The sequence below is a fragment of the Diadema setosum genome, chromosome 7, assembly GCF_964275005.1.
Source record: "Diadema setosum chromosome 7, eeDiaSeto1, whole genome shotgun sequence".
NCBI classification, from domain to species: Eukaryota; Metazoa; Echinodermata; class Echinoidea; order Diadematoida; family Diadematidae; genus Diadema; species Diadema setosum.
In genome coordinates, this window is record NC_092691.1 from 28,850,954 (window position 1) to 28,874,028 (window position 23,075).

Below are 23,075 nucleotides of genomic sequence, written 5' to 3' on the forward strand. Positions count from 1 at the left end.
CGGGTCCATAACGACCGACCGCGCATTATAATGGCATTGCGCGTACAGAAAGAAAATGTACGCATGGGACTACGCGCAACGGTGTTCGATTCTTCACTGGGCTACGCTACCGAGTAAAATGTGGCGAAAACAACTAAGTATTCCCTCTAAATTACCGAAATTTAGCAAAATCGAATAAGGTTTATCGTGTAACTACATATAACAAGGCCTACCTTTGCTGACTCGTTGTTAGATGTAGAGTATCCTTCCGTAATAAATTTGACGATTTTGACCGCAAAATTGTCACCGCCGCTTGTACGATCGTGCACACACGTTACACATACACATGACATAAACATTTTGTCGCCCGCTACGACCGTACGAGTTGATGCAGAAACGAGAAATGAATGTGAAAAAACAAACCGACTCATCTAATTTATTTCAATTACGATGAAAAGTTTCCTAATGAAAATCAAGTCAAATTCATCAAACACTCCTTCAAAAGTAATATCGAAGGATTCAAAATATATTCAAATATTATTGGGGAAAAAATTACGACTAGAAAAAAACAGCAGCTTGTCGAAAAAACGCGTTTAAGTACGCTTTATACGTATTGTCAATAGAGGGCGGGGTGGTCGGTCGATATCAGCCGGGCAACTGAGTGCCGAAAAAATGACACCCCACGCGTTCGAAGCCGCCATCTAGAGCGCGTACCTCAGATCGCATTTTCAGTGCGCGCTTGTGAATCCGGAGTATTTTCTCCACACGTGAGTAAAATTTCAGGCAAATTGTGAGATTTTTCACGTTTCTATTGATAGAAAAACGTTAGGTGTCCGATATTATGAACACCCAACCATACAATGTATATTCTAGTGTTTTGTGTGCAAAAGTCATGCCTCTAATAAAATAATGTAGATACTGGTAATTTGAAAGAAAAGCAAAAATAAATTTGTCATACAATTTACATTATTAAAGCAAAGCTTGACACTTTCTCTTTACAACTTTGCTCATTATATGTCCAGGGTAACAGAAATCTTTCAAGGTTACATAGAGTTTATAATAAGAACGGAAAGTTTTCCCAAAGCAGGACTACGTTGGTGTCTCAAAATAATGTGGCACACAGGGGGTTTACACCATGGCACATTATATAGATGATGACTGGCGGAGGAGGGAACATATCAATTGTTCCACCCGAAGGGTTTGAAATGCTATTGAGGGAGGTTATAAGTCCCAAGACAAAGTCGAGGGACTTATAGCCTCCCGAAATAGCATTTCAAACCCTGAGGGTGGAACGTTTGGTACATGTTCCCGACAACAAGTCATCATCTGTTATATTATATGGGTTAGTCAAATCATCACACTTTCATATGCATTACAATAATCCAATGACCAATGTGCCTCAATCACATGGCTGTGTTTAGCCAATCACTAACCGGTATTTGACTAACCCATTTAATATAAAGTGTAAAGCACTGTCACCTTCTCGGCAGCCCTGCTGAGGCTGGACATGAGCTGTGTGACCTCCTCCTGCACTGCCACGCTCAACTCCTGCCAGCTAAAGCCAGGTGCGCCCTCTTTGTCCAGCTGCTGCTCCTGCATGACGACGCGGCCGGCCAAGAGGCGCTGGTATATGCTGTGGAGGTACAGACTTCGCCTCTGGCAGGGGAGAGTTTAGAAAGAGTCACACTTGTTAGTTAAGGTCCATGATGATTTCATCTACTACAGGTTGCCTCATCTGTGTTCACACTGCTACCTCAGAGTGCCCTGCAACTATAATCTCCCAAGCATTGCCAGGTTTCCTTTGTCAGTCCAGTATTAAAGGATAGTACATTTTGTCTGAGGATAAGTGCATCGGGCAGGATTTGAACTTGGGGTCTCCTGGGCCAGTATTCAATTCAATACTTTATTAGAAAACATTCAAATCTTATTTTAAAAATATTTTCTTGAATCAATATATAAAATCATTTTGCTTGTTGCTTGGCTAAGAATTTGACTTATTCCACATTCAAGACATTTCTTAGATCTTTAGTTATGCAGACGACAGCTAAGTAAAAAATTAGAGGCAAAACATAGTTCCAATATGCCTGCAGAAACTGTTGATTTTGCTCTAAGATTGACAGGTATGCTTAAAAAATGTGTGACATAACACTGTGATAACACAAGTTCAATTGGAAAATGATGAAAATGAGAAATACATGTACTACAAAAAGAAAGCCAGAAATATTGTAATCTCTGAGCATACCTGATCATGGTCAGTACGTGATGTTTTATAATCGATTATATCGATTGCATTTCGGGCCACAGCAGTATCTAATGTGTGAAGGGTGAATCACATGCTGCTTGGTGGCTGCATGCATAAATTGTTGGAATAAGGATGTATGAGTATCCTACCCGGAGCCAGTGAAGAAGAGATGGAGGAAGAGGAAAAAGAAGAAGGGGAAAAAAAAAAAAAGAAAAGAAAAGGAAGACTATGAAGAAGAGGACTGTTTGTCCCTTCAGTATCATCTTACCTCCTGTTCATCCTCCAGTATCGACAGCTGTCTAAGAAACTCCCCGGCCATGTTGTCTGCCTTGCTCTTCTCACTCTCCTGCCCCTGCTCCGACTTCTGCAGCCGGACGGTCAGTCTGGACAGTGCCGTCTCCTTCTCACCAACTTGACCCCTGACCTTTTCCAACTCCTGAACGGTCTTGGACAGCTTGCCTTGCAAGTCCTTTATGGCAAATCAGAACACATAGTATTACATGGTAAATGTCTAGGAGCAGAATCTTGAATATATTTTGTCAACCTTCACAAGCTGTAAAATTGCTGCCAAATAACTGCAAATAAAATAATCTCACTCTGGACATAGCCCACTACTTAACCATAAAAAGCAGCTAGTTTCCACCGATTTATATTGTTCTTCCATGAGATCAGTGATTTCCACTCATACATGTATGCTGAAAATCACCAAATATCCAAATATAGAAGCCTTTTCTTACATTATCAGCTTCCAGCAACGCATCACCTAGCTCAAGCAGAGACCTCTCTTTAGTGCACGTATGCAAACTTCAAATACACACAACTTAAACTCCCAAGTTCATTGACTTTATCTGCCAAAAAATAAGAAAATCCATAAAAAATTATAAATATTCCCTGGATCACTACCAAAAATTTAATCATCTGTTCCTTGTGTAAACTTTTTCTGCAAGTTTCATTCAAATCTGCTCACAAATTTGAGTTATTTTGCACACAGACAAGCAAACAAACAAACGCCAATGAAAACATAACCTCCTTCATTGGCGGAGGTAATAAAAGTAGAGCAACACAAATGTTTTGACAGGGATCAGGATATGGCTTAGCATCTTAAGGGTTAAATTTACCTTCACCATGTGATCTCTAGTAATGGTGACCTCCCTGTAGTGCTCACACTCGTTGGCAAGTTTCTCGTGTAGCGTACTCATCCGCCTCAGCTACAGGAACAGTGTGAAATTTGGAAAAGACAAAACAAGGACATGTATATATTCTGAAATGGAGAATGCAGGGCAAGATGTTTCTACCACTTGCCCAAATGGGCATTCTGGCAGAGGCCTCATCCTTAGCTATCAGGCAAGTGCCCATTCACATTACTTGCTCAGTTGTGAATTTTAGTTGTCCTTTACATATTGGTTGTAGTCATGATATGAATAATAAATGCAATATTTTCTCTTCAACCATCAATTATCAAATCATCATCATCAAAACTATCATCATCCTCACCATCTTCAACTCAATCACGACACCATCCATATACCACAATCACTCCAACAACTATTTTCTTCCTTGTAACAATACCACTGGACTCAACACACAGACATAACTTGCATCATGCCTTGAATTATAATCATCAGCATTAACACAATCATCATCAACATCATCATTATCATCATCATCATCATTATCCTCCTCCTCCTCCTCCTCCTCCTCCTCATCATCATCATCATCATCATCATCATCATCATCACACCACATTATCACTATGACATTAACACAATCATCATCATCATCTCATCATCATCATCATTATCCTCCTTCTCCTCCTCCTCATCATCATCATCACCATCATCATCATCATCATCATCAACATCATCGTCATCGTCGTCATCATCACACCACACCATCACCATGACATTGTACCTCCTGGGACGTCTCATCCAGTCTTCTCTGGTAGTCGGTCAGGGTGTGTCTCAGGGTCTCCAGCACCGCCGACGGGGAGAGGTCCAGCGCCCCTCCGGTGCTCCCGGCCCCGGACGCCTCATCACCGGCCCTCTTCTTTCCCTTTCCCTTGGTCTTCCTCTTTGGCCGGATGTTGCCCTCCCCGAGAACGTGGAAGTTTGTGAGTAGGAGCTCGAGCTCACGCATGCAGCCACCGTAGGTCTCCTCGAGGTAGATCTGTCTCTTCTTGGCCTGGAGACAGGGTGATACATCATCAGTGAGGAAATCACATAAAACTGACTTTTCTTCAGTGGATATTACTCTACACACACACACACACACACACAAAAAAAAAAAAATATGTAACAGGGCTGCAATCCTCTGTAGATAAGAAAACAAATAAATTAATGCCCAGTTTAAAAAAAAATCAAAACAAAGCACACACACACACAGTTTGGACGCAAAAAAAAAAAAAATATTTTGCTTTTACAAAAAAAAAAATCATATTTTGCTATAACAATGGAGAGACTGCCCATACTAAGCATCTTAAATGATGTTTTAGTAAACAATAACAAAGTGTTTTGCATTGAAAAATAATAATTTCTCACTTTTTTAATGAAGGAAAGCATACTAAATATGGTAAAGCTTACCATTTGGTAGCCCTGATACAATCCCCCCCCCCCACACACACACACACTTTGTCCCTACAACTGAGAAGAGAACACATCTAATAAACACATATTTATGCTGTAGCCCTCTGCAAGCAAGATCACATGTGACCCTGTATCACATGCACGCATCACTGATTATCCTGCACACAGACCTTAGATAATTCCTCCTTCAGGCCATTGAAGTTCCTCTGGTAGAGTTCTATCTGGTGGGTGGTTCCCGTCAGCACCTCTCGTTTCTGCTCCATCTCAGCTGAGAGCAGATCCTTGGTGGCAGCATTCTCTTCGTTAACTCTAACAAGCAAATAAAAAAAAAAATGAAGATAAAGAAAAGAGCAAGCAAAAATGCTGCAGGCCTCAGCATCATTGTCAGGTGATACAAGAACAGCTGTGCTAATTACACAGCAATGCTGATCTGAATACTCCTCAGAATATGCAAACATCGAGAGGGCAAAATTGAATTGGATTAAACGGCTCCTTTGAAAAGCACCGCTTAAACATTCACATCTAAAGAAAAGCAGACTGAAGTAACTTACTGTAAATTATTAGTGTAATGAGTGCAATTAGTCCAAACTTGATGACACTCTGAAAGCTAACATAAAGTAGCAAGGACTTATCTAACTATTTCTCTTTTCTCACCAACGCTGTGACGTCTTTAAAGAAACAACAAACTAGTCATATGGTGATAAAATATAGCGGAAGATGCTCCCTAGCATTGGTACATATCTCTTCAAATTTGATGTCAAGCTAAAAGCATGCTTAAAATGACCCCCTCCCCCTCCCCCAGAAAAAAAAAAGATAAACAAATCACTTTCCGTCTTCTCTTTTATAAATGTTGTTTTGCCAGCAGTGTCAAGAAGATGAAGACATGAAGCTAATAGACAAGAAAACATATCTGACTCAACCCCAATTAGTCAGGTGGCTATAGTGAAATTGCTGTTTTATACCAAATAAAAACACTAAATTTCGAAAGATGATGCCTCAGGACCTACTCATTGATATTAGAGGAGAAGTCCTGGAATTCTTTTTTTTTTTAATAACATAAATGCAGAATTTCATTTTCCAGCGTTATTATTTGTCTTAGTAGTTGAGGTAATGGCAACACGTATACGTTCTAATATTAATATACACGGTATTAGTATACCAGTTTATGATGACCCGTCTTATGATGTTTATGATATACGTATTTCACAGTTAGCTGACGATGCTACATTAATTGTTGACTCGGTAGAGTCAGGTAATATTGCAATGAAAGAGGTATTAATTTTTGGTGAATATGCGGGGTTAAAGTTAAACTTTCAAAAAACAAAAATATTACCATTGAATATTGATATTAATGAAGTAAATTGTTTAGAAAATTTAGAATGGACAGAAGAGCCGGTTACATATCTTGGTGTTGTTTTGTGTCAGACAGAAAATGAATTTAATTGTTTGAATTGGTTAGTAAAAATTGAAAAAATTCAGCAAATAATAACAATGTGGAGAATGAGAAATTTAACGTATTATGGGAAAGTAGTTATTATTAAATCTTTACTTGTATCTCAGTTGATTTATCTTTCATCTTGTTATAGAATTCCTCAGAAATATGTAAAACAGTTGAATAAGATATTATTTTCATTTCTGTGGAATTCTAAAAGAGATAAAGTTAAAAGAGCGGTTGTAATGAATGGTGTTTTACAAGGTGGGTTAGGAATGATTGACTTAGATGCAAAAATGAATTCACTTAGGCTTTCTTGGTTGCCGAAATTATTAGATACTAGTGATAAATCCTGGAAATATATATGTAAATTTTGGTTAAATAAAATCGGAGGGGTTTATTTATGTTTACATTATAATTGTTCAGCAACAGATATGATGTTATTGTGTAAAAGATATAAATTACCGGTATTTTATTCTGATCTTCTTTCTACATGGGCAAAAACACATTATAAAAATATATTGCAGGTGACTGATATATCAAATGAAATTATTTGGAATAATACAAACATCAAGTATATGAATGAAGTTTTATTTAACAGATACTGGGTTGAAAAAGGTATCATTTATGTTAAACAGTTGATAGAAAATGAATCATGGAAAAATCATGAACAAATATATGAGACATTGAATTTGACTTCTTTATTAATATTGTTTCAATATGAAAGAATTAAAAAGGCACTGCCACAGGTGTGGTTTGATTTTTTGTGCAAAAGGCAATGTACCAGAGATATTTTGTTTGATAAAGAATTGTTCCAAATAAATACTGGGGATATAATTGAATTGATAGTTTTAAAGACAAAACAGTTTTATTCGTTACTGCTGGATGAAAAGAAATCCGAGCTAAGTGTAATATACTTTTGGACAAAAACATTATATATACCTCCAGAATTTGATTGGAAGGTGTTGTTTGATTTCAAGTTTGGAAAATTATTTAATAATAAAATAAAGCAATATAGTTTTAAGTTATTACATAGAATTTTACCATTTAAAGAAAATTTAGTGAAATGGAGAATTGTGTCTGATATGATTTGTAAGAAATGCAACGAAGTTGAATCGATTTGGCATGTCTTGTTACATTGCCCAGATACGAAGTTATATTGGGAAAAAATATCAAATTTTATATGCGCTTATTTTCATATTGATATCACTGTAAATGAACGAATGATATTAATAGGAATAGATGTAAGAGATAAATCTTTGATGTTGTTAAATTTGATATTAGTTTTTGCCCAATATACGATTTTTCGTTTGTATATACTTAGCAATTATACCGCAAAAGCAACGAATGTATATGCATTATTGACCAACTTCAGAACAGAGCTCAATATGAATTTAAAATTTTTAGTTAAAAAAAACTTACTTGATTTCACGAAAAGGCAACTTCATGAATTAGAGCAGAAGTTGAATCACATAAATGATATTTGATTAACTGTGGATGCGGAAATTAATATGTTGAGGTAATGTCACACTTATGAAGTATTTTGGATATATTTGAAGTATATAATTTCCAGAGGAATCGAAATTCATGTGATGATTATGATTTGACAATCTATTGTTCTGTGTTCGTATATCTTGTTCTCTTCTGTGAACCTTTTTAGATATTTGAAATGAAATAAAGTCCCTCGAAGGAGGATAAAGAAAAAAAAAAAAATAAATGCAGAATTTCATTTTCCAGAAAATTTTCCATGCATGAAAACTTCTTGTGAGGAGCCAAGATTTGCAAAAGCAAAATGAGTGCGATTTTACAAAATGCATTGAATACTAGTGGCAATTCACGGAAGTGTCATTTTGCGAAATAGGCTGTTGGCTCAAGTTCGCGAAAGTATAGTGCTGTGAAAGCAACAATGCATTTATGTATCTGAGGGAGTTTTAAATTGTAACTTATGAGAGGTTCACATTTGTTGTATTTCTTTTTTATGGAATGGAAAACATGAACCCAATCATCCATGATCAACAAAGCATCTGAAACATGGAGGTGGTTGAATTAATTACTGATTCATAAATAGAAAAATGCTGTTGAGGTGTCTGTCTAGTGTGAAGTACTACTGTTCAGAGTTGCGTATGTGCAATATCAAAGGGGCTTGGCAACGTTGTCTAATGTTTGGGGGGGGGGGGGGATCACTGACCATTGAACACCCCCCCCCCCCCCCCCCCCAACATGATAACCTAATTTTTCATTTTTCACAACTCTGGAGTTTGTGATTTTACCTGGGTATTGTGGCACCAGGTTGGATATATATTCAGACCGAGACCTTAATACTACAACAGGCCAAGGTGTGACACATCTCACTCAATTCCATGTCACCAACGACAGATTCGATTAGCCTCAGAGCTCATGTAAACAGAAATTTTGGCACTGAAGGTGTATAAACAAACTTATCATATCCGCCTTTTGCTAAAAAAAAAGTCACACGAATAAGCTTTGGCTCAAATGCGAGGAACAAATAATTTTCATCACCTGGCAGTCAAGGAAAGTTTAAGGTCATAACGTCAAATGACTCAGCATTTATGAGCAGTTCTCCTTTGCTACATCATGAGAGTGGCTCCTATTGAAAACTTACTGTTTACATTTTTGTCTGAATTCCACATTGTAACTGCAGTCCAATTGACTGCACTTCTGTTGCTTTGAGTCTCAGCCCCATCAGACGAATAAAATCTTTGTTCACATAGCATAGGAGGGATTCTCACTGAGAGACCATTATCAATTCATTTCTTCTGTTTTTCATATGTTACTGACGACAAAGTCTGGCCTTGAAAACAGCACGACAAAGACATATGCTCCTATCGTTATATGATCAACAGCAATCAAAATTCATCCAGCTGGAAATCATGGCTACAAACACACCTATACACAAGCACATATGAACAGACACACATAAACATACACAAATGATTGTAGAATAATCCATACAAATATAGGTACGCATAATGTCTCAATGTATTACAGAATACACATCTACAGATACGCAGACTACTTGCGGTGTGTTCTGCCTTTCCGACGTTGAAAGATATACACACATCCTGGCACCTGATGTTACGCCTGTCTACATACGTCTGCGGCTTGTCAGACCGCAGTATATAGGCTGTTGATAGACAGCCATGAGTTACTACATGGCCACTAACTCAACTCTTCATGAACTTTGTTAAAAGGCTTTGAGGATTCGTAACTGTGATAGGACAGTCCTACATGCACACGCTTTACACCGAATGTTGAAGCCTGCAAAAAGTCAGATTCAGTTTGGATGGAGATAGAGTTAAGAATACCATCACCAACAAGAAAACTACCAGCGTTATCTAGCAAGTAAACTCTCTACAGAGCACACAGTGGTACTTTATCACACACATTTATTGTTTCCAAACAAAAGTGAGTGATGAACAGAATCTTGCGAGGGAATGTGACTAGCCTCAGCTACAATAGTGTTCGAGGGGAACAGAGATTGTAACCACTCCACGTTTTCTGCACAGAAACGAGCCGATCAGCACTATGCACTTCAAAATTTAAAGAGAAGACAGGTGGTGACTCTGTCCAGATTTACCACTCCTCTCTTGATCTCAATGGATGACATCTGGTTACAGTACCTTTTTAACCTTTCCTTGGCAAGAGCATGTTCCCTTTTCTCTTCCTGGTATGCTGACTCCAGTTCCCTGCAAAATTGACATTTAAATTGTTATTACACACACAAAAACCCCCCCAAAAACTAAAACTGTACACATTGCATTACTCCTGAGGCAAAGTACTATCATTTCAGATACTGTACTTGTAGCAAGAGAATATGCTACCTCAGTGAGAATGTTGAAAATTGTGTTTCACTTCTGTTTCATCAAGGATTAAATGGAATGCACATTTTCCATTCGTTTACAACCAAAATATGTCCATTTTTAGAACATGCCGATGCATCTTAACTTTCTTCCATTCCCATTGAGGATGGGCTGATTTTGCTACAACACGCACTTCCCAAAGACACCTGCCCAAGTATACTCGGGACTTGTCCTCAACAGGTTAACATCAAAGATTGAACAGAATGATATTGGAAGACGGCAAATGGGCATTTACTAGTCAGGAAATTCCTCGCTCTCATCAGATCTGCACAGCCTATTTAGGGTCCAGAGAATATTTATTACCAGCTCAACGGTTCAGCTATGAGTACGGACATTTCATGTGCATGCACAGCTGAATGTTGAGCAAGGAGTTTTCCCCTTCTCCAAGTTACTGTCAAACCTTCAAGGTGAACATCTTTACGTGGGACTGCTCTATGCATACTTGTCCTGTCATATTTCCCACCCAACACTGACCAGAATCTTGCAGCATGTGTATTCCCATCTTCCATTTAAAGTTAACTCAAGACATTTCCTGTGCGCCAGTAGTAGATCACCTGATCTGCTTGTTCAGTGCCTCAATATTGTAGACAGCTTGCTCCCTGGCGGACTTCTCAACACTGAGGGCTCCCTCCAAATCACGCTTCTGACACTGCAAAGGGACAAAAGTCAATAGGTGATCAAAAGCTCAAAAAAATATCTATCGGTGTCCTGCATATATTCGAGGAGTAAGAAATTCACTGATAGTCATTGTTTACTTGATTCATATCAATATTTCCCTCCATTTTTTTAAATCAATCCAATCATGAAACACCCCCACCCCCCAAAAAAAAATGCTGCAATTTCTTCATGTAAATGAAAGCTTTGTATGAAGCATTGTAACTAATTATGTGACTATTCAGTAACTTTTGTAGAACTTACAGTAAATATGAGTATAATGATCATCTTCAACTTTGTCTGATTTTGTCCAAATACTCACACAGCTATGATTATTTTGTTTTATTACTTTCGATCATAATAACTCTTGCTCTTTAAGAAAAGGCTTCAAGGATTATTGGCACTCCTATTCTAGCTTTTACTTTTGCTCATGAAGTAATGCATGTGAAAAATTTTTTTTTCAGATGACAATTTCAGCCAAATGTCAAATTCTGCAGATCTTGGTCTCTACTTATGATATTGCTTTTTTCTTCTTCTTCTTCTTCTTTTTTCTTTGGGGGGGGGGGGGGGGGTTGTTTTTATCCAAATGTGGATTGCAATTTGAAGATACTTACTTGTACAATTTCAAAATTGAATTTAGATTCTGTGTGTGCCGCTCTCTCCTTTTCTATCCTTTCCTGTAATTCTCGGATTTCTTCTTTGGCAGCCTGCGAGAAAAGAAAAGAGAGAGAGAGAAAAAAAGTTTTGTGAAGGTGGCAATCTAGGATCCAGAACATAACTCTCTAGGTCAAAGTTGAACTGGATGGACAGAGTAATATTACGCAATCAGAATGATTCATTTGATATATGCATATACGCATAATATGTACAAATTATGAGTGGTTTTGCTGAGATACTTATGGGATATTCATGAGGCTACTACATAAAACAAAATAATCATGTATGAGTAGACAGACAGACAGACAGACAGACAGGAAAACACCAGAGCAATCAGAAAACATTATTTCCATCACCTCTCTGAGCGGAATATAATAACAATAAAAGGAACAACAGACTTTTGAAATATACATTGTAATAGGATTAAAGGAACAAAAGACTGATCAGAAAAAATAGAAATCTACTTTAGCTGACCGTTATTTCTCTCTTTGCAGCCTCCTCTCTCTCAGCACTGAGCTGGAGATCCTGAAGCTTCTGCCTGACCGTCTGTGTCTGGGTGTCTCTCTCGATGCGCAGCTCTGAGATCTTCTCCTGGGCATCAGCGTACAAGCTGCACATCAAAGGGAAGGGGGGGGGGGGGGGTAAACAGTGGGAACAGTGATATGTCTGAAGATTTTATCCATTTAACTTAACATGCATAAATGTCCATTATCAACAAAATGTGGAAAGGCAACTGCCAATCATTTTCCCAAATCTGAACATGCATTTATCAATCAAATACAATACAATTACTAAAATAGATATTTGCTTGCCTTACGCGCTGTAAATTTTCTCACAATTTTGAAATTGTTTGCAGTGGCGGATCCAGAGAGGGGTGCACCGGGCGCGCACCCCTTCTTTATTTTTTGTTTAGATCAAAGAAATAAAAAGAACAAAATGGGGGGCGCTGGCGCCCCCTTTAATTTTGTAAAGGCGCCTCCCCTTTATGGAATTCCAGGATCCGCCCCTGGTTTGACCCTGGTATCTTCTGTTGCCTACACGAAGAAAACAGCGCAAGTGACCACAATTTAAGGAATCTCAAGAATGCAAATAAATGAGTACAAAGTTCCTGAAATTCTTCAACTCTTGCACAACATTCGCAAACAGGACTTAAGCACGGGCATGTAAAGTTCCTGGTTTTCACACTAAAACGATAGTGTATGAAACAATCAATGATCAGCAATGGAGGACAGAATGTTCTATGTGCAGTCTATTAATCCTTTTCCTCCAAGATCCTGAAATCTTCACTGACTTTACACAGAACCAACCCAGTTACAGAAGCCAGTGGATTACTGCAAAGCCAATCCCTTTATGATTTCACTTATGATGCATAGCACAATCTTACATACAGACTAACGACACCAAGAAATCTCATTTTCAGTTTGTGACTTTGTACACGAACACGAGAACACAGAGCATAGCCTGTAAATGGCAGCACACAATTTCTATGGCAAGGTGAACTGACTCTTAGAGAGATGCTTCTCCCTGTCTCACCTTTCCTGCTCATGGAAGACCTGTTCAATCTCATCTTTGGCTGTCTGAAGGACATCTCTCTCGGCTAAAATGCTGGCGATCTGCTTTTCCTGGATATAAAGAAGACAATAACAACACCAATAAAAGGGTGATATACTCAGAGCATACCAGGGGCCTGCTGCATAAAGCAGTTCACTTGAGAAAAACTCAGGTTGATTTTTAACCCATTAAGGACGGTGTAATTTTGCTGCAACGCGCATTTCCCATAGATGCTTGCCCGAGTATATTCGGGACTCGTCCTCAACGGGTTAATAGAGTTTCTCCTGTTAAAGTCAATGGCAGCATCATAGTAGCCTAAGTTTTCAGTTCTTACCAGAGTATTTCTCAGGTTCAATGTTTCATGCAACAGGCCCCAAATCTCTTCATTTGTCTATTGTCTTTGCACACATACATTCTCTCTCTCTGTCTAAGAATTAGAAAAAGAAAAAGACTTTTCATGGTCTAAGACTTAAATGTTGTATGAGGTTTACCATGTAAGATTTCATTTGGGAGTAAGCTGTATACTTCAATGTGTCAGACCTCGAAGAAGAACTCAAAATAATGGCTACATCCAGTGACGGCTGCTGTACAAAGCAAGAGAGAATACTAGGTTTTGCACAAAACAGGCTGACAAGTGTATAGTGCGACCACATTTGGTATCAAAATCTTCAAACTGAGAGTATACCCTTATCTCTTAGAAAGTATGGAAACCGATGGGTTAAGCAAAGAAAGCAGCATTATGAATGATACACAAACTTCACACATACTTTTTGTATGCAAACCACAAAACACAATATGACCTCCCTTCCCAAATAAAAAGAAGGAATACTCCCCAAAATACCAACCGTGGTATTTGTCAGCTACACAGGTGTATGTAACACACAAAATATGAGAATTACTCTGAAGTCATGAATCTCACACCAGAAGAAGAACCTGCCGGCTGCCCCGTTACCACATGTGGAGACATCCTCACCTTTTCGTCCAGCTGCCTCTGGTGCTTGTTTCTCAGCTGCACCATCTCCCGCTCCTGGAGGCTGGCCTGGCTCTGGAGTGACTGGAGCTGACCGCTCAAGGAAGACAGTTTCTCTGAAAGAGAGGACAGGATGGACTGCACGTGACCCCAGGTGGATAAAATCTTGATTTTCCTGTAAACTGTGCACTTAGAAACATATCTAAGTATTAAGTGCCTAATAAATGTATTGTATTGTATTGTATTGTATTGTATTGTATTGTATTGTATTGTATTGTATTGTATTGTATTGTATTGTATTGTATTGTATTGTATTGTATTGTATTGTATTGTATTGTATTGTATTGTATTGTATTGATGGAGGGATTAGAAATGAGTTTAAGCATCTCACATACAATATTGTAAAAGCCGTCATTTTTGTAAGGGTCTAATTTTCGCAAATCACTATTGGGCCATGAATCTGACAGGCAAAAATATAGCCACCTGATACACGAGCAGAGTGAACGCACAAGCATCAGTTGTACATACCATAGCCTTGTTGTCACATCGTGAAAACAACATCTCGCAAAAATGTTTGTGACCTCCTCATTTGTGAAAATATCTTTACATGAAAACTAACAGCTATTACAGTATTTGACAACCTATCCTATAGTTTAAAATGGATGGCATTTATTTTTATCTTCAGTTTTCTAAAAGACATAACTAGGTTCCAAAGAGGCACAACTTTCATGATCTTCTCCAATTACCATCTCTACGTGGGGGGGGGGGGGGGGGGGAAGAAAAGTGCACACATGGAAATAATTTTTTACCAAATAATCAGGTGACAGACAGTAAGTCATTCATGAAATATAAATTCAACTTAAATGGTACTTCTTTAAGTATTTCTTTTATGAAGGTTTTTTTTTTTTTTGGTCAAGTCAGGGGAAATACCATTGGGCAAGACAGAAAAGTTTTTCACCAAAAATCATAATAAAATGTTCATGCACATATCTCAACAATAAAATCAATCACTCAAACTAACTTACAATCAGTGATAATAATAATGATCAATGAAATCAAATACTTTTCAGGTTCAGGGAGACATGCAGGGAATGGGGAGGCTTTGGGTTACATTTAGTTTAATGTAAACATTACAAAACTCTTAATCTTCAATGAATAAAAGAAATGCAAACTTCTGGGTGGAACAAATAAAATATTGCAACATGCAGATTTCATGATCATTTGGGAAAGTTTATACGGGTACTTTCTCTCAATTCTAAAAGACTGATTTAAATGCAATAAGAGAGAAAAATGCAGCAAAAGTAACAGCAGCTGATTGCTTTGCTATGGCCTCCTAAAAAAACACCAAAAAAAAAAAAAAAAAACACCAAAACTGCAGGTGGGACAGCAGAATGACATCACTGTTAAAGCTCACAGTCAACCATTTATCTCATTGACAAATCTTGTCAGGGAGGGAGGCAGGAAACACGAATGAGCCAATTATGCCGCTCCCACGTCGTACAGCAAAAGGATCCGATGAGTAAGCCCTAATACATTCGTGAAGTGCGCCATTACTCTGGCGACGGGGAACAATAGGACAAGCAATTTGTCACCATCACTACACACACTGCCATGTCAACACTAAAGCTCTGACTAGAGGTACACTGAACGCCACCATGTGCGCTTTCACAATCTATTGGCATACTTCCAGAGAACTTGGGGAGCTTTCCACACGGGTTAATGAACAATTTCCGCACATTGGGAATGCTGTACACTCTCTTTGATCCTCTTTCACAAGCTTAAAAGCTCACTGCAATCAAATAATCAAAAAACAAAGGAAGCAGAAAAAAAAAGAAGAAAAAGAAACAAGATATTCATACAGCTAAGGATCTAAACATACATGTAGATCACCCTGGTGTCCAGAGCTCAAAAAGTAATGGCTGATTTAAAACAGAACTCATGATAATAAAAGTAATAATAATAATGTCTTATTTATCCGGGGTAGCCGTCTTCAGTGTTTCCACCGCTCTACCAGAGGGCCCTGCCATTATTATTACCCCAGCGTTGCCAGGTACCCATTTATACACCTGGGTCGAGAGGGACATAATGGGTAAAAACATCATGTCCAACGACGTAAGCACTGGGCGGGAATTGAACTCGGGTCCTCCAATTGGAAGTCGGGAGTAATTTTCACTATGCCACAGCGCCCCACAACTCATGAAAATGTAATCCACAAAACATCCCCCATTTTGGTCTCCTTTTTCCTTAGACACAAATGCTGTCATGCCAAGGCATTTACAACCAAATACCTAGACTCAGATCAATAAAACTTCTAAAATTGCCAATTTATGCTAGAAATATTATTCTGTAATTGTAGGTTAACTGAGAGAATGAGCATGTAGAGTTGTTGGTACTCCGGCATCTTGAGGAGACTGTCAGTTAATCACCACAACTAAAACTCACCACTCTGCGATGTAATGATGCCCTTCAGCTGTTCCTCTTTCTCCGACGACCCGATCTTCTCCCGGCTCGCCGAATTGCGTGCCAGCGCCAGCTCGTACTCGATGTTCTGTCGCTGCGCCTCGCCCTTCTCTACTTCTGCACGCAGCCTGGCGACCTGGGCTTGGAGTTCCGAGTTCTGGTCAATTGTGCATTGAAACACAGGAGAAACTGGATGTGAATTTCAGCATGGTCAAGAGACTTTGAGTGTCCTTTTTTTTTGGGGGGGGGGGGATTGCTTTTCAGAAGGAAAAAAAACAAGCATTTTCATTACAGAAAATTTTATTGCAATACTTCATTTTGAGGAAGAAGTCATGAAGTTAAGCAATTTCAACTGATACCATAAAGAGTGAGGTAATTCAGAAATGTTCATTCAACAACAAGCATAGTTACAAAGATGGGGACAGTTACACAGAAAGCATTAATGCTAGAGTCCCTAACTGATCTCTGGTTCAACTTTTCACCCCTTTCACCTCTGTAATTTCATCCAAATCATAATTCCCTTACGTGGTATTTCTATCCTCTTTACTACATAGTAATACCTCTGGACATTCCTTGCTAAAGTTATGGTAAGAATTATCATGTTTTCAGCCAATGTACTGTGACCATTGACCTTGATCTTGACATGAGGTAAAATGCTTCTAAAGACCACTGTGGACACGGCACGAAGTGCAAATGGAGGAAGGTTGAAAATGGGGCGACAACCTCAAATGCACTTATGTGGTTGAACCAGGGCAGGCAATGTGTTGTGTAATCAACGAGGACACTTCAGCTCATTTTGGGGCTTTGTCACCATTCTGACATTGACGGCTCTGTCAGAACTCCGCACAGACAGGCGATAGACCGCACTGGGTTGCCAAACCCTCGCAGCTGATCCGTTCTTGTCTCCCAGTCATGGTCACATGACCTAGATGGCCACTCTGAGGTCTTCAGCCACAGGACTCTGTGGCTGCATTAATTGACCTTCAATTGAAACTGACCCTCAAGTATAATGTCTAATTGGATTAAAACGTTCTGCCACACTGTTATTTCCACTTAACTCCTCTTTTACAAAGAAGAAATTTTGTTGTTTATGCCTTTTATTCCATTATTACGGTGGGAAATTTGTTTGTTTGTTTATATACAAAAAGAATGGATGAAGAAATGAGAAGAGAAAATGGGATAATGGATGATAATGACAAGAACAAGGAGAAAAAGAAAGATTAACAAAGGAAGAAGTACTAAATCAATAAAAAGAAGATAGTACTGTTGGTAAAAAAAAAAAAACAAACAAACAAAGAAGGGGAGAAGGACAGGAGGAATATAGGGAAGAAAGAAAGGGAAAAGACAACAAAAAGACACACACAAAAGAGATGAGATCAAGGACTTGTAATATGAATGATAATAGCACACAATATTGATAAACACTATTAAATTATTAACAATGGCCTACTTAAACAAAAAGCAATGCCATGAACAGGCTTAAGTGAAACCCCCCCCCCCCCCAAAAAAAAAAAAAAAAAAAAAAAAAAAAAAAAAAAAAAAAGAGGAGAAAATAGAAACCAAATCAGGAAATGATGCCTGAACTGTGCCTCTCACCACACACCCATTCAAAGCTCCTGGAGATTACTACAGGGGATATACGAGGAGACAAAACAAAAATGTGTTCATTATCTCTAATCTGACAGATATTCTTGACTTTGTTTAATTCTGTGTCTTGTAGATCTTATGGTAAGGACACCGAAAGCAGATCCATGACTCATGTCGACTCATCTATACATCAGGTTTGGGACCAATTACGGTTGCACCTGCCTTGAAAACAGCCTGGGTTGAAGAATTGCATGGGGCTCTCCGTTAAACCTGTGGTTAAACCACTAATGTTTGAGGTTGCCCACATTTGGGGCATCTGTGTTAGTTGTGTGGTTACAACAAATGCCCTGGGTCACTTTACTGCAGTCACCCAATGCAACATGCACCTCCTACACTTGTTTCTTGATTTTCTTTCTCCTTATTATTCTTTTTATTCTGTACATCCTGCAGGGCACAAGAAAAGACATGCTCTGCTTTCTTTTTGTTTTTGTTTTTGTTTTGTTTTGTTTTGTTTTGTTTTTTGGGGTGGGGAGCAAAAATTAGAGATACTGGATACACCATATCTTTAGCAAGTCTAATTTTTTTGCAAATTGGGACTTACGGATGATTTCACAAGTGGTTAAATTCGCGATCATGGAGTACAGTACTCACACAAATTCTGAGACAAGAGAACAAATGCCAAATAATCAAGTTGTAAAGTTCTGGGGGTATTGGCTGCTGCACAAAGTTTTCTTTTGAAAGTGTGTGTGTGTGTGTGTGTATGTGTGCGTGCATGTATGCATTTGTTTGTTTGTTTGTTAGCTTGCTTGCATATTTGTTTGTTTATATATTTCCCATGCAATACACTACATGTATCTACCACTCTCAAATACTGTGTCTTGCACATGAATACCTAAGGACTAATGTGTGTGCCAAATTTCGTACAAATTGGTAAATGCTAGACACATCTGTGAAGAAATTCTTTCTTTTTTTCAGTGTTTTTAATTTTGCCACATATGCCACTACCATGGCAACAATGTGCCTAACATATCAACCTATCTAGAGATCATGTGTGCCAAATTTCTTTTGAATCCCTTAAAGCTTTATATGGCAGAAGTTCACTTGATATGCTAAACTGTTGTAGACCAAGCACTTGAACCAAGTGACCACATTGCAGTTTGGGAGTGAGATGTTGATCATGATGCAAGCATCTAGATATCTGTATGGATTATGATCCAAATCTCCGTAAAACGTCATACGTCAAGTGAACATCTGGCAAGTCAAAAAAATTGCAATTCTGATTGCGACTGAGATCATGATCCAAATCTGACTATTTGTGCATTTTTTCTCAAATAATCATGATGATTGCTCCATGCCATGTCCTGTATGAAAAAGTTAAAGTTGAATTTGCTTAACTAAAAAAAAAATTAAAAGTTAGAATTTAGTTTCAGTGCCACTATCACTGGATGAGAAGATAAAAGTATCACTTTGTGACTTTAATATTCATAACTTTTCAACTGATTGCCAAAAATTTTCCTCAAACTTTCACTAATGTGTTGTACTAAATTTGCTGCATTCACTCAATCCACATATTTGGGTTTCACTTCTCTTTAATTAACAGCCTTTTCAGGGGCTCCCCTAATGATTAGGCTCTACCATTCTCCATCTAGACAGAGTTACCAACACATAATGCACATAATGCAATCCACCTGTACTACTGTAACAACAAGAAAATGACATGTATGACAACCAATGCTTCAATGACCGCTGTAACATTTGAAAAATTTCCAAATTCCAAATAAGACCATAGTCTGGGTGCCAGAGGCTGAACCCTGTTTTTACTGTCCACCCAATGTTTTTACGATGATTTTACCCTATTTCAAGGGTGCTGAATCTGAATCTGGATGATGCAACTCTTGCATCCTTGAGGGTCTTGAGATATTCAATATGGCTGCCAAAATGGCCACTAAAAACCAAAATTCCTTTACATTTCCTTATAAATGTTGTAAAATTGGACACACACAAAAAGAAATTTTTTTAAAATGCAGCAGACTTACCTCTGAATTAAAAGCTGATGTCAGTTCAAGTTTTTCTTTTTCTGACTCATTGAGCCTTCTTCTGAGTTGTGCAACATTGTCTACGAACAAAAGAAGAAACCACAAGAATTACTTCCTCATTAATGTATGCTCTGATCAATTCTTTTCCCACTTTTTTTTTGTAATCACTGATAGGTACAAAAATTATGCATCAATACATGAAAAGAAATATCTTTTATTTGTAACAAAATAAATTCTAAAAGTAAAATAACAACATTCAAATGGTTCAAATGAACATCAAAAGTAAGTGCAATATTTGAGATCAGTTGATAATCCCATTTCAGTAAATGCAGAGATATGAACACACACAAAATGTAGAACACATCTTGTGTTTTTGTGGCCACAATAATGCAGATGGCTTTCATGCAATATGTTGTGGTATGTTTTAGAAAGCAATTCATGTTTTATGCAGAATATAATCAGGACATCAGTACAATGAAAATATTTGCATGATTAGTTTGATTTTGTTGAGAAAACATTGAAAGAAATGCCACAGAATTACCACTATTATAATGTACATGTTCTGTGTTATCAATGTTTCAAGTACCGTAATTGATTCTAAAATCACTCCTCTAAAGTTTACTGTTTACATGATCTATTCTCTACCTGTTGAATTACATTATACAGTGGATGTCTAACCAAGGAGGTACAAGTAGTGATTTGACAAAATAAATAAAAGAAATAGTTACAGTTTATTCTCAAAGTAGGATAAAGTTTAGTTCATAGTACATAACTGTAGGTCATATGGTTCCTAACCTCATTTGAGTTCACAAATTAAAATCTTAAACAGTTTCTGTTGACCTACATTTTATTTCAAATACTGCATTTGGGCTTCAAAGTACATTGTATGCAGAAAACTGGGGTAATTATCTTTTAAATGTTCAAACAAAAACCAAGAAAAATGATAATCCATACATTTTCTTTAAATTATGGAACTGTGAGCTCTGTATAAACCCTCAATTACGAAGTACACCAATAAAAAATACAATTGTATACTACATGAACGCTTTAAAAAGATGATGATGATGAAACAGCATCTATACAGCGCCATTTATCTGTAGAAACATTCGAAGGCACCCATTTCCCACAATGTGTCACACATCATTCACAAAGTGGCTGGAAAAGAATAGTCTTCAGTTCAGATTTGAAGGTATTGAGGCTGCTGCAATTCTGAATCGGGACTGGTAGAGAGTTCCACAGACGTGGTTCAACAGAAGAGAAAGATCACAGAATAGACACAGGAAAGTGACATTGGAGGAAGAAGAAGACTGACATTTTGTAAGCATTTGTTTCATTATCAATTATGGAACAATGAATTATCATCAAAGAAATTATTACTTGTAATTACTAGACGGAGCTATGACTTAGTAAACAGTAAGCCTAGCTTTAAAAAAAAAAAAGATAATGAACATCATATTCAAAACTTCCAATTTTTACCTTACATTGAGGTTCCGTTGTACAAACAACTTAAAATGGCAATCACAATAATAGCACATGACTTTTCATGTTCTTGCTAAGGAGGATGCAAGAACTGATTACGTATTAAATTAGGTAAATCAAGTTAATGTGTGTGGTATGTAGCTGGGGCCAACTCATAATGCTGATTCTGTTTATTGTTAAATTTTCCAATTTCTAGTCAGTTCAATGTACCCTGTAATCTGAACAACAAAGAGCTAGAATGCCTACTTCAAAATTAGTTTTGCAGTTAAATACTACACAAACACATCAAACAGATGGTATGTGCATTAGTGTTTTGATTACATTAATACAGCAAGGATAAACAACAGTCACACCTCGTCAGATGGTGTTAACAGATATCAAATGGAGATAAAAATGCAATGTCCATTAATAATGCATAAAACTTTCTGCCAGGTTTAAGGAACTTAATGTGAAACATTGGGCAAGAAATGTGAACAGCTGGAACACTGTTTGGCAAGGTGTGACTGCTGCTATGTCTATGTCCATGTTGATATACACTGTACTCCTTAGAGAAGGAGAAAAATTCACATCTTTCTCACTCGCATACAGTTAACATCTGGTCATGAGCAGTCAGTAACAATGCTTTTACACTTTAGTTTACTCTTCCCCCTCCCCCCCCCCCCCCCCCCCCCATGCAAGCTACTTTAACTTCAGGACCCTTTAATTAACCCCAGCAAGATGGTCAATTTCATTCTAATCAGTCTGAAGCCTGAGCTGAACTCAACATTAAATCATTTCTGACTTCAAAGGGATGTGCCATCTATAAACAAGTACAAAATGTATGTCACAAAGTATTCACTGCATTTCCGTATAATGATCTACATTGGTCATAATGTACCATTCCTGAATTGCTGATTGTAACAGGAATACCCTTTGAGGAGAGATACACAGCAAACAGTCTCTCTGTAATCTACATTAATGACCCCTGTGATTTGTTTGTTGTAATTACAAAGATTTCATGTCTTAACACGAGCCTACAAGCTGGGTTTGTAGTGTACGCGCTTCTTTTTGATGAAGCCAATGGACCAGAGAGGCAAAGAATGTACGGCAAAGTGAACAGTGGTTCACTGAGGCCATGGCAGAAAGAACCTCACAAACAAGCAGATTAAAAATATGAGAAGTGAGGAGAGAGTCTAAAAGTAACGTGATCAACTTTTCTCACCCATCTCTGCATTGTGATCTTGTTGCAGTTGCTTTACTTGACCCCGAAGCTGTTTCACAAACTGTGATAGGTCTCCACTAGTTCCAGGGGAGGGCCAGGTATCGCCATGGTCTGGAGGTCTAGAACGCAAGGGGCTTTGTGCTCTGCCAAAAGGGGAGGGGCTGCGTCGAAACTCTGCTCCATGGAGGGGTGAGAGAGCAGATGCTTCAGACTGCTGGAAGTCTATCGTGGAAGTTGGCGATGACATTCTAGACTGGGAAGAGAAAGAAATTCCAGTGTGAATCTAATACTGCAAAACATAATATATTTGCGGCATGAAATTTTCGCAAATTGCCACTGGCGCTAAATGCATATAGTGTAGACA

General features: G+C 38.0%; 1 protein-coding gene across 1 annotated transcript in view; it reads right to left on the minus strand.

Moving 5' to 3' along the window:
- LOC140231261 (coiled-coil domain-containing protein 171-like) overlaps positions 1–23,075 on the minus strand; it is a 42,241-nt gene that overhangs the window by 17,745 nt on the left and 1,421 nt on the right. The window contains exons 2-15 of the mRNA XM_072311406.1: positions 22,712–22,964; positions 20,032–20,111; positions 16,391–16,565; positions 13,952–14,064; positions 12,961–13,049; positions 11,902–12,037; positions 11,385–11,477; positions 10,671–10,765; positions 9,877–9,942; positions 4,974–5,112; positions 4,133–4,402; positions 3,340–3,429; positions 2,490–2,690; positions 1,459–1,635 (exon numbers count right to left, since the gene is read on the minus strand). Of these exons, the coding sequence (XP_072167507.1) occupies positions 1,459–1,635; positions 2,490–2,690; positions 3,340–3,429; positions 4,133–4,402; positions 4,974–5,112; positions 9,877–9,942; positions 10,671–10,765; positions 11,385–11,477; positions 11,902–12,037; positions 12,961–13,049; positions 13,952–14,064; positions 16,391–16,565; positions 20,032–20,111; positions 22,712–22,958 (1,971 nt within the window). The 5' untranslated portion in view covers positions 22,959–22,964. The remainder of the gene's footprint in view (positions 1–1,458; positions 1,636–2,489; positions 2,691–3,339; positions 3,430–4,132; positions 4,403–4,973; positions 5,113–9,876; positions 9,943–10,670; positions 10,766–11,384; positions 11,478–11,901; positions 12,038–12,960; positions 13,050–13,951; positions 14,065–16,390; positions 16,566–20,031; positions 20,112–22,711; positions 22,965–23,075) is intronic.